This window comes from Bos javanicus, chromosome 20 (genome assembly GCF_032452875.1).
Source record: "Bos javanicus breed banteng chromosome 20, ARS-OSU_banteng_1.0, whole genome shotgun sequence".
In the NCBI taxonomy this organism is placed as follows: domain Eukaryota; kingdom Metazoa; phylum Chordata; class Mammalia; order Artiodactyla; family Bovidae; genus Bos; species Bos javanicus.
In genome coordinates, this window is record NC_083887.1 from 65,215,309 (window position 1) to 65,231,041 (window position 15,733).

General features: G+C 42.2%; 1 protein-coding gene across 1 annotated transcript in view; it reads right to left on the reverse strand.

Moving 5' to 3' along the window:
• Positions 1–15,733, reverse strand: part of ADCY2 (adenylate cyclase 2) — a 456,832-nt gene that overhangs the window by 129,573 nt on the left and 311,526 nt on the right. Inside the window, exons 6-10 of the mRNA XM_061393890.1 lie at positions 14,861–14,972; positions 8,315–8,442; positions 4,057–4,215; positions 3,157–3,289; positions 1,305–1,481 (exon numbers count right to left, since the gene is read on the reverse strand). Coding sequence (XP_061249874.1) covers positions 1,305–1,481; positions 3,157–3,289; positions 4,057–4,215; positions 8,315–8,442; positions 14,861–14,972 — 709 coding nt within the window. The remainder of the gene's footprint in view (positions 1–1,304; positions 1,482–3,156; positions 3,290–4,056; positions 4,216–8,314; positions 8,443–14,860; positions 14,973–15,733) is intronic.

Here is a 15,733-nt window from a genome sequence, read left to right on the forward strand (position 1 = left end):
AAATTATACATGATTACTTGGAGCCTCTCACCCTAATGACCTCCCCTGGCTTACTGTTGATGATCTGACAGCCACACAGTCTCTTCTCTGCCTCAAAGACACCAATTCATTTCCATTTCAGGGCAGCTGTATTTGTCCTTTTGCCCCTTACCCTCCCCACTGACCCCTCCCCTTCTCGGAGACTCCCCCCAGCCACACCCCCAAGAGGAGCCATGCCAGTCACTCCCCAAGACATTCCTTCCTTTTCTTTTCATCACAGCCCTTGGCAGTACCTGGAGTCATCTCCTTTGTTTATTTGAGTCCTACTTAGGGTCTCTTTCTTCCCAATAGAATATAGACCCCTCTAGGACTTGCCCTGGAGGTCTCCCTGTTGACCCCTTGAAAGATCACAATCTTCTATTAGATCGTTTATATTTCAGTTGGAAAAGAACAAAGGAAGTTGAAAGAAGAGATAAAACCAAGACAAAACAGGAATGCTGACGCCTGCATGCTGGGTTTGCGCATGTCACTGTGACAGACCTATGGACACAGGCAGCTTGGAAATGTCCACTTTTACCTGACAGCCTCATATGTTTTTTCCTCATCAGCTAATAAGAATTACGGAACATCTCATTTTTTTTAAACCTCAACCACATCCCTAACACAGTGAATACCATTTAGCATGAAATTGTACTCAGAGACTGTTTTAATATCTAAATATACCATTGGGACTATTCTAAGTGCTCCACTGTATTTCCTTTCCTCTCCTCTCATGAGTTTTTCTATTCTTCATCTGCATTTCAGCCATCTTATTGAAAGGTCCCTGTGGTCTGGAGCGGTGGGACTCCATTCCCCATTAGAAGTTGGGATGACGTCCGTAAGGGACGCCAATAGAATGCACTTTGCTTCCGACACAGGCTGAACCTCTGGGGGATGAGGACAGGGTTAATGATGCTGCTCAAACCGCAAGGATGTCAGGCCCTCATTTGTTCTTTTATGAAGATGCTCGGGCTTTCCACTTTGTGGTAGCCAAAGCAAATTGCAAACCTGGATTGAAAAAGAGTTCAGGGGTATGCAGTGGCTACTGCCCATTGTCAATAACCGTCTTCGATAAGAAAGTGATCACGCAAAGTCACTCTTGGTTGAGACCCTTAGCAACTGACACTCAAGATAACCTGATGGCAGGTTTATTTAGGCCTGTTTGTCAGGGGCCTCTCTGGGAAGTCAGAGACAGCAAGCTTCCTTCGTTACAGACCCGACTGGTTTTGGCAGGACATGCCTTCTGTTTGGGGAGCTAGCGTACGCCCAGTGCGGGGAGGGCGTACCGTGGTGCTGATCTTGCCGTTCTCCGTAGTCATGCTGTCTCTGTGATGCAGGTGTGCAAAGGGCTTGGCTGCCCCCCAGGACTCCAGGTACCGGGTCATGCGGACGGAAGCCCTCATCTTCGCTCCGTCAAGGGTGTGTCGAGGCCTAAAGAGGTGCTGAGGGCTCCGCCGCTCTCCCTTGGGGTGAGAAGCACAGTATCACACCTGGAGGCCACAGCACCTCTTCCCTCCAGCCCCCTAGAAGCCTCCCTTGCACAGGCGGAGTCCTCCACCATCACCGCCTTCACTCTGCGGGCTCCTGCCCTCGGTCGTGCGGGGTCACCATGGGGCATGGCCACACCCCAGAGAAGCTGAGTCAGTTTTTTTCAGACAACAAAAACCTACCTGTACCTGAAACTTGGGAAAAAACAATAGCCATTGGAAGGGATGTTTTTATAAAGCTGACTCTTAGACAGAATATGCTGATCTGTTTCCATGTTTTAATGGTTTTGTTTGTTTTTTTTCCTAAAGTGATGGCTGTAGGGATTGGGGCTGTTTTCAGATGCGAAATGGCCTCGAATATTGATGTTTTGGTATTCTTTGCCTGAACACAGTGTTCTCTGGACACGTTTTTTTCACCTTTTCCCTGAACCTGCCACCTCCACACCGATCATCCCATAGTTCCTCCTGCTTGTCACACAGCTGTCTCCAGATCAGCTGTCTAGTGGGTTGGAAGTTTGTCCCCAAAGGTGAACAGGGAGTTTCAGGGAGGCTCTTGTGAGTAAACACTCGTAAACTTGACTTCACTGATTTTGCGATACTTGTTTGGACAATTCAGAGGAGTTTCTTGCTGCTACCTGCGTTGTTAACCGGCCAGTGATTTGAGGGAAGTTACATAAACCATCTGAGACTCAGCTTCTTAATCTGTAAATAGCAACAGTACCCATTTGGCAGGAATTTGGGGAGGGGTAAAGATGAGAGCTCTTTTGATGAGCCCCCTGCTCTGGCCTGACACATGATGGGAAGAGAGTAAAAGACAGCAGCTGTCTGCATGGGATAGGTGGTTTTTATCATGTTAAAGTTCACATGTCTGCACATAACATGCTCACCCCAGTGTATGTGACAATTAGTCATTAATCTTTCAGTAATTTCTTTTTTTCTTATATCTTCATCCACTTAATCTCATTAAGATTTTTATCAGCTGAAATCCTGAACACACTTTTGGTCTTCATTTAATTTTCTAACTGCCAGGAAGGGCCCATCATGGACTAACACAGTGGTACCCAACCTTTTTGGCACCAGGGACCTATCTGTTATGTGCTTAGTCGTGTCTGACTCTCTGTGACCCCATGGACCGTAGCCTGCCAGACTCCTATGTCCATGGAAATCTCCAGGCAAGAATACTGGAGTGGGTTGCTGTGCACTTCCCCAGGGACCTATTTAGTGGAAGACTATTTTTACATGGACTGGGGGTCGGGATGGTTTCTGGGTGATCAAATGGATAGCATTTATTGTGCATGTTATTTCTAATCTAATGCTCTTGCTGATCTAACAGGAGGTACCAGTCCATGGCCCAGAGGTTCACACCCGTGGACTAACGTATACATTGGTAAGCATGACTAACTAACCTCTACAACCTTATAATGCAGACAATACTCTTGCCACATAAACAAGCAATTCATTTCAACTGCTTCTTTCATAAATATTTGAATGCATTTTTACAAACACAGGCATTTAAAATACTTTTAGAGGCAAACACTAGCAAAGAATTACACCGGTTCTTGACTAAAAACAACTTTTCATATCAGTCATTTGCCCTCTTGACTTTTAATCACAGAAGTCATGGGCTAATTATAGACTCTATGATACTGACCTTGGGGTTGATTACAAAGTAAGTTTTCACCAAATGTTGCTTTAAATACGGGTCTCTGATGTCACCATCGCCTTCTTCCACTTTGTAAGCTCCATTCAAGTGTTGCAGGGTAACAGAAGAAATGTGAACACGTCTGAAATTCCATTTGAAAACCACAATCAAGATACAGAAGAAGGAACATCCAAGATTTTCTATTAATTTGGGACTTGAGAAAGAATTCCTTCTGCCACAGGTGAAGGAAAGGCTATAGGTTCATAGTCTGTTACCCACAGCTTTGGGAAAATGCTCCCCGATATCAAGAGCTGCTAATATTTGGAGCCTCTCTGCACTCAGTGAAACCTAGGTGGTGAATTATAGCACATAAAACGTGATCATACTGAATCTGGAGGCATGAGGATAGTTTTCGGAATTGCATGGCAAAGTCATTTGAGAACACGTGCTGGTACGTATAAAAGTATGGGCTTTCCTTCTCAATGCCTGCTCTCATACTTCTCCAAATTACAGCACTTGCAAAGATTCTCTTGTCATCTGTCCAGATGGTACCATCTGCTTATTTTAATAGGACTGGTTTCAGAGGTGACCAATAATACAGAAAGGCCACATATCTCTAGTGCATTATAAGCCATCTTTAACTTAGGTCTCTATTCATAAATACGCAATTAAGTGAAAGTCTGTAATTCAGGATCTGACATCCTGTCTCTAACCATGGGTCCCAGGGGTGGTGGAACTGGGGCCTGAGAGCTCACATCCATCTGGTTAATGGAAGAGGTCACGGAGTAACACAGTAGTAACCAGGGCAGCAGAAGTCACCGAGCACTGAGCAGTCAGCTCTCAGCCTGCGGACCTCGGATCCTAAGCCCAGGGCCTGCTGGATGAGAGGAAGCCCATGTCCTGCCTTACCCAGGGACCCCTCCAGCTTCCATGTGGTTGGCCAGGGTGACGTCATGTGACCACACGTCGTACTGCCACTTCTGCAGCCCGATCACGCCGCACAGCACGTTCCCAGAATGCACTCCCACGCGCATGTTGATGTCCACTCCGGTGGCGTCCCTCACTTTCCTAGAGAGAAGGAAAGTCACATCACCCTCCAGGGCCAGTCTCTTCTTCCTGTCGTTCCTGGCCGATTTTCTGGGCATTTTATTATTCAGAATGTCTCAGACTGTTGAAAATAATGGTCATGAGTTCCTTCTGTGGTGGAAGATTGCTGCTCTGAGGGCATTGAAAGGGTTTTTCTCTCCAGTTATTACCAGGCTAACCCATCAGTACCAAGCCAATGCTCCAGCCAGTAAAGCCTCAGGCTGGCTAGGGCCGTGATGCAACATTTTGGTTTTAGCTTCTACTTTTCCAACCAATACATATCAAGCACCCATCATGTGCTAACCCCCTCCTTGAAGTTTTCATACTAGACTCGTGAGACATTGCCTTGTACTGTCAGAAACAATCTTAGATGCCATTAGCAACTCTAATGCTTATTAGCATAGCGTATGTCCCCAAGGAATATTTTCTGCTGATGAGACAATAAGGCTTATTTGTGAGCTTAAATGACTTCAGCCTGAATAGGAATTAAAAAAAAATAACCACAAGCTGAATGCTTTTCCACTGTGCATGTTTCTGTAACAAAAAAGAGAAGCGAGTACTCTTTAAGAAGCTTTAATAGTGCATAAGGTATCATTAAAAAGAAATGAATTTTTAAAAACCACTTAAAAAATACTTTAGGATCTTGTCACCAACTCATTGAAATAGACAAATGAATAACTTCCTTTGATTAGGACAGACATATATACACGACCATGTGTAAAACAGATGGCTAGTGGGGAGATGCTGTCACAGGGGGCTCAGCTTGGTGCTCTGTGATAACCCAGAGGGGTGGGGTGGGGAGGGAAGGGGGAGGTCCAAGACGGAGGGGATATATATACATATACATATACATATAGCTGATTCACTTCACTTAATAGTGGAAATGAATACAACATTGTAAGGCAATTACATTCCAATTAAAAATAAAAGAAAAAAAGACAACTTCTTTTAAGGGAAAATGGCAATGATTGGTGATGCCTATTTGTTTCTGCCAGTTAAATATGTTTATCGATTAAAATATAGTTGTAAAAGAAAAAGGTGTCCCTAGCAGGAAGGTGTCCCTCATTCCATGGAGCGAATCACCCCAGGAAGAAACGTGGAGGGAAAGTGATGACATTGATTGCAGCAGTTAAGAGGAAGGGTTCCCAGGTGTGGGATGCAGTAGAACCCGAACCATCTCAAAATAACACAGGTACGCATGTGGGATGGCATCACCGACCCAATGGACATGACTTTGAGCAAGCTCTGAGAGATGGTGAAGGGCAGGGAAGGCTGGTGTGCTGCAGTCCATGGGGTCGCAGAGTCGGACACGACTGAGCAACTGAAGAACGAACAACAATGAACAATGAGTGTCAAGCTTCAGTGATGAAGCAGAACCATCCGAGCATACTATGATAAGAAGAAATGGGTCCATGATATAAAAATAAATGACTTCCTGAGAAAATAGTACAGAGGCTGTTTCTTTCCCTTCCCTTTCTATCGTCCTTTTCTGTTTATATTTTGTCATAAAATGACAACCTATATCAAGTACTTTGCAAGTCGTCCACACCCTTCAATCCTGCTCCCAGAAGGAGCATCTCCATGACACAGGAGGCTTGCCTTGCCGCTTTGCCCACAGTAGCTCTGAGTGCAAACGGCTGCTGGGGGGTGTCTGGTCCCCCCAGGCTTGCTCAGGCTGGTTCATCTCTGCTCCCCATCCCCCTGAGTCCTGCTTCCTGACAGCATCCAGGAGTAGTCATAAAGCCAGTCTGATAGCAGTGACTGGTTAGTAACTTGAGTCTTTGAAATAACCGTCTTCATGGGCTTCATGTCTGTTTTAGAAAAATGAGTTGATCAAGAGTTCAGATGAACTGACTGACCAGAAACATTTTAATGCATGTAGATGCAGATGAAATCTGTGTGATCCATAGACAAATGTCGAAATGATGGCTTAGAGTTTGCGCTAATAGTAGACAATCTTTCTAATTTAAGAGGAGCTTTAATCACTTACAAAATCAGGGTTCTGAGAGCACTGCCTTGATTAAGAACAGTTTACATTTTCATGAAAGGGGGGAAAAACGTCTCTTTAAATGCCGGGAATATTCCAAAACTGCAGCCAAAGAACTTCTGCAGTGTTGACCTAGCTAACAGGGAACGAGGCTCTGAATAAATGTGGAGGTCCCCGCACAGAGGGAAAACCACGGACAGACATCCCTGGATTCATGTTGCTGGTTCCCAGGAAAACTAGAGGTCATCTGGCAAAATTTCAAGTGCTAAGTGTACACTTTCTCCTCACCAGCTTCAAAAACTGAAATTCCTGTATTCATTCTCATCTTATGCCTTAAGAAATGGGAATGGAAATGCTTGCTTTTGTATGTAAGAGAGAACAAAGAGTTTCCAAAATTTGCCGAGGTGTTCGCTCTTTCCCTGGGCTTCCCTGGTGGCTCAGATGGTAAAGAATCTGCCTGCAATGCAGGAGACCCAAGTTCGATCCCTGGAGAAGGGAACGGCTACCTACTCCAGTATTCTTGCCTGGAGAATTCCATGGACAGAGGAGCCTGGAGGCTACAGTCCAAGGGGTCACAAAGAGTCAGACACGACTGAGCGACTAAACAACAACAACAAAAGGGTATTTTGTTGAATCGAATGCGCTACTGAGTCACAAAATGTCATCCTTCACAAAACCCATCCATAGAGCCTGTTTCCTCTCACGTTTGGTTTTAAACATGAACGTGGCTTCCAGGGGTGGTTACAAATGTGAGAAAAGCTGTTAATTTTACATGGATTGAATGCACTTACATCTAGACCTGTAATGTCTTGAATAGTTAATGATTTTTAGAATACAGTTGAAAAGCTTTTTTTTTTTTCTTATACCTCCAAGAAGACAGATGATTTATTTTGGGGGAGAAGCAGGGGGGACGGCTAATTCCCATACAAAGTACCTCAGGTGGCAAGCTGAGGCCACACTGCCCACCTCTGCTGTCTCGACTCTTCCCTCCTTTCTTCCCTATGTCTCTGCCCACCCAGTCCTGACTGCCACGTAGCGGCCCCGACACTGCTGAGCTAGTGAGTCTGGACATTCAGGTCCGCGGACTCTGCTGAGGCTGGAGGTGTCATCATCCTTCCCTGGAAAGCACTGGAAACCCACCGTCAAACCTCTCAGTCCATTTCAGCCCACGGCCAACACCACAGTGGGCTAAACACAGTGACAACTAACTTGATTTGTTGCTTTCTCACTTAACATCCCAGTTACCCCAACCCCGAGAAAAGGAATTCGAACATCAAGCACATAATTCCCATCCCATTTAGAACAAAAATATGCGGAGGAGAAGAGAAAATCACTTGACCAAAAATAGGCAATCCCCTACCAAAAAACCCTTAAACTGAAAGTTTTCAATCAAACAATCAACAAACAAGAGCTTTTTATCATTTATAAGACTATCAGGGCTTCTGTGAAGGCACTTATAGAGAAGTATGCGGTATCAGCAGTGAAAATTCACTTTGTAGCTCACATTTTCACACTACACTTGTCAGCTGTAATGATACCATTATTCTTTGTAAGCAAATATTCTCTACAAATCTTACAATGAAAGAAACTATAGATACAAAGCGGAAAATTATTACGGATAAAAACTGAAACTAAATTCACAGAGCTGAGTGTGTTTGACTAGATGGAGTTATTCTGGGCTAGATTCTCCTCTTCATTGCAGTCTGGTGGTAAAAACTACTTTCTCTCTTACAATTTATATGCCCTTGTCAAAAATCAAGACAAACATTAAGAGTACAAAATTGTCCCTTAAGATTGGAAGAGACTTTTCAATTGTTTACAAAGAAATTATCTTTGAAATTAATGACACAGCCCCTTCCCATAGATTTCTAACACCATGTTCCTGTAAAATAAGATTAATAACAACAATACAAAACACAGAGCCTGACTCTGGACTGAGTTCTCACATGCCAATAAATGAGTCTTTGCCCGTTTCTGTGTAAATGAACAATCATGTATATAGTTTCAGTAGACAAAAAAACAGAAACAGTTGTAAGACCGACAATGAAAATGTATTATGCAGTTTAAAAGGCTCTTACTACTCATCACACTTACTTTATGGCTTCACACATATCCAGTCCCATTTTCACACAATTCTTGGCATGGTTAGGGAGAGATATAGGCAGTCCGGACACACAGTAGTAGCAGTCTCCTAAAATTTTTATTCTCATGCATTCATTCTCCTGAAAGAAGAAGTCACAGAATTTCAACTGCATTGCTTGTGTGCTAAGTGGCTTCACTCATGTCCAGCTCTTTGAGACCCTATGGACTGTAGCCCGCCAGGCTCCTCTGTCCATGGGGTTCCCCAGGCAAGAATACTCGAGTGGGTTACCACGCCCTCCTCCATAGGGGATCGTCACGACCCACGGATTGAACCCTTGTGTCTTGCATCTCCTGCATTGGCAGGTGGATTCTTTACCACCGTGCCAACCTGAGAAGCCGTAAACTAGTTCAATTTCTCTTAATTGCCCATCAAGATTAAGCCACCCTCACCCACACACCCCTCTGCCAAAGCAGGAAGGATGATGGTAAGGGGTGGGAGGGGAAGGCTGAGAGAATATTTTGGAATGAATTACACTTAGCAGAGAAATGTGAAGATAGGCCCATGCTTTATAGTCTGAACATCCTCAAATACTGACAGTGAAATGAAGCGTTCTGTGCAGAGCAGAATCTTTCAGGATAGAAAATGGTGATCAGAACTCAACTGGAATTAGAATTGTATGTCATTTCCTACTACATTCATGGTTTTCCTCACTTCTTTTAAAGCTGAAGCAAATTCTTACCTGCAGACATGTAGCTTCTGATAAACATCACTACAGTGTAATGCAGTATAATGAGCCACCATTCAACATTGCCAAGTGATTTAAAACTTAATTCTGCCCTTAGGTTAAACCATTTTAATATCAAGTTAGATGAACTCATTTTTCGTGGCTGGGCTGTATTTATATTACAATATCAAGATCAATTTCATTCATATGAATCAATCCTACATCCATTTCTAACCTTTTCAACTAGCTTATAGACTCTTCACTCAAATTTAAATACATAAAGAAGTACCAAACACAGATTTTTTCCCCTTCTTAACCCACAGGCTTATGGATAAACTGAAAATATTTGAAATAATAAAATGAACATAAGATCTTTTTGTCCTTAAAGCATGCATTAGATTTATTGAAGGTTTTTGCATGTTTCTTTCCCTGTCTCATAGAGAGCTTGTGTACTTTCATGCTTATCTACAGCACTGTAGAGGATGTGTTAATAAATCTTGATAGCAATTTTATATAATAAAAAGGAAAAACATTGTTTATTAATCAGGTTTACCTCCCTGATAGCACAGTTGGTTAAGAATCTGCCTGCAGCGCAGGAGACCCTTCTTCGATTCCTGGGTTGGGAAGATCCCCTGGAGAAGGGATAGGCTACCCATTCCAGTATTCTTGGATTTCCCTGGTGGCTGAGCTGGTAAAGAACCTGCCTTCAATGTGGGAGGCCTGGGTTCGATCCCTGGGTTGGGAAGATCCCCTGGAGAAGGGAAAGGCTATCCATTTCAGTATTCTGGCCTAGAGAATTCCATGGACTGTATAGTATGGGGTTGCAAAGAGTCGGACACGACTAAGCGACTTTCACTTCCTAAATATGTATTCTGAGTCTAGAAGCAGTAAGATTAATAACAGTGAATTCTTGGTACCCTTATCAAAGACCAGTTACATGGGATTATTTCTGGTCTCTCTATTGTGTTCTGTTGCTCTATATGTCTGTTCTTAGTATCCTACTGGTTTGAATTGTTGTAGCTGGAAGATATTTTGAAATCAGGAATTATGAAGCCTCTAGCTTCGTTCTTCTTGCTCAAAATTGCTTTGTATATCTGTGGTCTCTTGTGATTCTATATAAATTTTAGGATTGATTTTTTTCTATTTCTGTAAAAACCACATTGGGATTTTGATCGGGATTGCATTGAATCTGTAGATAGCTTTGGGTATTATTTTAACAACATTAATTCTTCCAATCCGTGAATATGGAATCTCTTCCTACTTACTTGTGTCTATTTATATTTCTTTCATCAGTGTGTTATAGTGTTTGGTGTGTAAGTCATTCACTTGCTTAGGGCTGCTCAGGCGGTGCAGTGGTAAAGAACTGCTGCCAATGCAGGAGGCGTACAAGACGTGGGTTTGATCCCTGGTCAGGAAGACTCCCCGGAGCAGGAAATGACTACCCACTCCAGTATTCCTGCTGGTAAAAATCCCACGGCCAGAGGAGCCTTATGGGCTACAGTTGATGGGGTCGCAAAGAATCAGACACGACTGAGTACACAGTCTGTTTCGTTAAGTTTATCCCTAAGTTTTTCATTCTTTTTGATGATAATGTACATGGAATTGTTTCCTTGATTTTCTTTTGAGATACTTCATTGTCAGTGTATAGAAACACAACAGATTATTGTACACATATTTTGTATCCTGCAACTTTACTGAGTTTATTAGTACTAACAGATTTTTATGCTTCCCTCGTAGCTCAGTTGGTAAAGAATCTGCCTGCAAGGCAAGAGACCTGGGTTCAAGCCCAGTGTTGGGACGATCTCCTGGAGAAGGAAATGGGAACCCACTCCAGTATTCTTGCCTGGAGAATCCCATGGACAGAGGAGCCTGGTGGGCTACAGTCCATGGGGTTGCAAGAGTCAGACATGACTTCACAACTAAACCACTAACCACCACCAACAACAAATTTTTGTGGACTCTCAAGTTTTCTACATATAAGGTCATATAATATGCAAAAAGTAATAATTTTACTACTTTTTTGACTTGAATGCATTTCTTTTTCTTGCCTAAGGCCTGTGTCAAGAACTTCCAGCACTATGTTGAAATGAACTGGATAGAGCAGGTGTCCTTGTCTTCTCCCCAGTCTTAGAAGAAAAGCTTTCAGTTTTTCACTGCTGAATATGATGTGCACAGTAGGCTTTTCATATATAGCTTTATTGTGTTGAGCTGAGTTCCTTCTTATTAGTTGAGAGTTTTTAATGATAAAAGGGTGTTCAGTTTTGTCAAATGCTTTTTCTGCAATTGACTGAGATGAGCATGTGTTTTTTATCCTTCATTATGTTAATGCAGTATGTGTGTGTGTGTATATATATATATATATATCATCAATTGATTTGCTATGCCATCCAACTTGCATCCTAGAGATAAATCCCATTTGGTCATGGTATATGATTTTTTTTAATGTGCTGTTGAATTTGATTTGTTAATTGAAATAAATTCTTCAGCGCTCAGCCTTCTTTGAGTTTTTGAACTATGGTGTTGGAGAAGACTCTTGAGAGTCCCTTGGGCTGCAAGGAGATCAAACCAGTCAATCCTAAAGGAAATTAGTCGTGAATATTTATTGGAAGGACTAATGCTGAAGCTGAAACTCCAGAACTTGGGCCACCTGATGCAAAGAGCCAACTCATTAGAAAAGACCCTGATGCTGGGAAAGACTGAAGGAAGGAGAAGGGGACGACAAAGGATAAGATGGTTGGATGGCATCACTGACTCAACGGACATGAGTTTGAGCAAACTCCAGGAGCTGGTGATGGACAGGGAAGCCTGGTGTGCTATCGTCCATGAGGTTGCAAAGAGTTGGACACGACTGAGTGACTGAACAACAACAAAGTGAAATAGGCCAGATACAGAATGGCAAATGTTACATGATACCACTTATATGAGGAATCTCATTGTTAAACACAGAAACCGAGTGTGGAATGCTGGTTTCCAGGCCTGGGAGAGGGGGAAATGGGGAGGTGTTGGTCAAAGGAAAAGGTCGAAGTAAAAGTTCCAGTTACGCATGATAAGTAAGTCCTAGAGATCTACTGGACAGCACAGTGTCTATAGCTAATAATACTATACTGTATACCTAACCACAGGCTGCAAAGGTTGATGTTAAGTATTTAATCACAAAATAATAATACAATGATGATAATGATAATAATAAATTAAAAGGGCAAAGTGAAGATCTGTAGGTAATAGATGTTTATGGCATAGATTGTAGTGATGGTTTCAAGGGTGTATCCCTAAAGTTCGATAAGTTGCATGTATATTAAATATGTACAGCTTTTTGTATGTCAACTATACCTCATTACAGTGGATAAAATATCACAGTGAATGAGCAATGATGTTGAGTTCCTTAATGTAAACTACTGTGCTTTCCATAGCATTCACTCAATGGACTGAGCTGTTTGCTTACAAAGCTCTCTGACTCCATGATCTGAACTATGAAACATGAACTGATATCCAAAGCACGCTGCCCCTGTGACCAACAATGCATGGACCAAGCTATCCTAGTCCAGACTGATATTGCCTGGACGTTCCTTTGTTATAATCATCAGACAGGAGCAGGAAATCATACCAATTACCTCTTCTATGTGATATAAACTCTGTCCTCCTCCAATTCATATGCTGAAATCCTAACCCCTGGTACCTGTAAACGTGACTTTATTTGGCAGTAGTGCAGCCATGAAATTAAAAGACGCTTACTCCTTAGAAGAAAAGTTATGGCCAACCTAGATAGCATATTGAAAAGCAGAGACATTACTTTGCCAACAAAGGTCCATCTAGTCAAGGCTATGGTTTTTCCAGTGGTCATGTATGGATGTGAGTTGGACTGTGAAGAAAGCTGAGTGCCGAAGAATTGATGCTTTTGAACTGTGGTGTTGGAGAAGACTCTTGAGAGTCCCTTGGACTGCAAGGAGATCCAACCAGTCCATTCTGAAGGAGATCAGCCCTGGGATTTCTTTGGAAGGACTGATGCTAAAGCCGAAACTCCAGTACTTTGGCCACCTCATGCGAAGAGTTGACTCATTGGAAAAGACTCTGATGCTGGGAGGGATTGGGGGCAAGAGGAGAAGGGGACGACAGAGGATGAGATGGCTGGATGGCATCACTGACTCGATGGATGTGAGTCTGAGTGAACTCTGGAAGTTGGTGATGGACAGGGAGGCCTGGCGTGCTGGGATTCATGGGGTCACAAAGAGTCAGACACGACTGAGTGACTGAACTGAACTGAGGGTTATTGTAGATGTAATTAGTTAAGATAAGGTCATACCGGAGTAGAAAGTGTTTCTTGCTCAGTGTGACCCCATAGACTGTAGCCCACCAGCCTCTTCTGTCCATGGAATTTTCCAGGCAAGAATACTGGAGTGAGTTACCATTTCCTTCTCCATACAGGAGTAGGGTGGGCCCCTAATCCAGTATGATTGGTGTCCTTTTAAAGAGAAGTAATTTGGACACAGCCTTGCATGCAGGGAAAATGCCATCAGAACACCAGAACCCTGCTGTCACTGGCCAAGATTGGAAAGTTTCTTCCTGACATGTCACCAGGCAGTGCAGCAGAAATGACCTTTTATTAACTCAAACTTTTAAGATATGATTTTTTAACAGATAATCTCTCTATGTTTTTATTTGGTTTAATAATCATTCATTGACAAGTATTTCCTTTTCCCCCCTTAGGTCACAAGGAACCAATAACTGGCAACATAGACAACTGGCTGCTCCTTCATGGAGAATATAGTCAAGACATTGTTTTCTTTTTTTTCTAAAGATGAGCCCTCTCAACCCCAACTCAACCTTTTCCTTTGATTTGGTAAAGGAAGGAAACAGAGCTGTACTCTCAGTGAATTTTTTAGAATCCCCAGTGAGATTTGTCATGGTCAGTTGGGCAACATAAGGCATCTCATGGGGAGCTTGACCCAGGAGTGACTCTGAACATCTGAAAGCCAGATTTGTGCCTAGGAGCTTGGCTGGAATGTTCTCTGTTGTTTAAGTGTAAGGGAAATTTCACCATGAACTAAACTTGGAACTAACTCTTCCTAATGTATAAAAATACATTTTGATAAGCATAATAAAGGATTTTTGTTGGGAACCACTCAAAGACAAAAATTAAGGCCAGGAACATTTTATGAGACAGAAATAGAGGGCTAGCAAGCAAGAAAAAACACCAATATTCCCACCAGAAATCTTAATTGTTCCAATAAATAAGTCTGGAGTGAGGTCTGGTATGGTTTTAAATCAGCTGTCATCATTTCTTCTCTATGAAACTCCCCACAAATGAGCATATGAATGGTGAATACTGAGCTTACATTTCTGCAAGTGGCACAAAGGCCAATGGATGAAAATAAGACAGCAGTAAATAAGGCCTTAGGAAGAAGGGATGCATCCTGTCTTCAGGATTTTCCCAGCATGCCGCTTAACACTGTGAATATGTAAAGGTTACAACTGGAGAGGAAATTATGTTTCCAACTCATCGACATCAAAATGCCTAAAAAGAGAAGCTAAGAACAGCACAGTGCAGAGAGATGTGCAAATCAAGTCTTGTTATCTTGAATGTATTTATTGTATGTGTGCTGAATTATATATAAGCCAGAGTCTTAAAAATAAACGAAAGCATGTGCTAATTATATGCCACAGCATTTCTCTTTCCCAATGTAGGTCTGAGACTTATCAATAGCAAATAAACCCAACAAATCTATAAATAAGATTCCTAAAGGATGCTTTTATGAAGAGGCAAAAACCTGGTAAGGATCAAGAAAAGCCCCAATTTTATATATCCTCAAAATAGAAAGCAATCACTAATACTCACCTTTGCAATTTGATCGAACTTTCCAAAGAGTTCATTCAGCATATGGACGAGCTCTCCAGGGGAGCAGTCACTGGCCAGACGGGTGAACCCAACAATGTCCGCATAGAGGATACTGTGGGAACAAACCAGGGGGTGCCATATTTGCAAGTTTATATTCGCTAAGAAAGCAATGGTAGTCTTTCCCATTAAAAGAGGATGATTTCTTACGCTTTATATTTTTGCAAAACATCATTCCCCTGGGTATGGAATACATAAACATGTTGCTAAACTTTCCCATTAATTTTTTTGATGTTACATTTTTATAATTAAGATCGGGGAAGAAAGCCTTGTGATACACTTTCTCTATTCTAGTCCATTCTTACTGACAACATTTCTCCTCTCAGGGCCAGCCTCTCCTTCCCATTCTGGCTTATGTGGTCTTCATCCTGACAGTTCGTTACAGTGTCATAATTCTGATATCAAAGGAGTATGTTTCTGTTTGAACTGTTACGTGATTTTATTAATTTATTTATTTTTAAAATGTATTGACTTTAATTGGAGGCTAATTACTTTACACTATTGTATTGGTTTTGCCGTACATCAACATGAATCCGCCACGGGTGTAAACGTGTACATGATTTTGTATTGTAAGCATTCCTAAGTAGAAGAAGCAAAATCATAAAAGTTAAATCCTGATTGAAAGACATCAATAAATTCTGATTGAAAGACAAAATTTTGGGTTCTTTACTATCTTCCAGGAAAGGAGATGCATCTTCCTAAAGCTCAGAGCTGAGTTTGGGGGAAGCATTAAACAAGGAAGGATGCCAGCTAATGTCCAGTTACAGTAATAACAAGTACAATAAAGGCAAACAGGAATGCCATAAAACAGAGTCG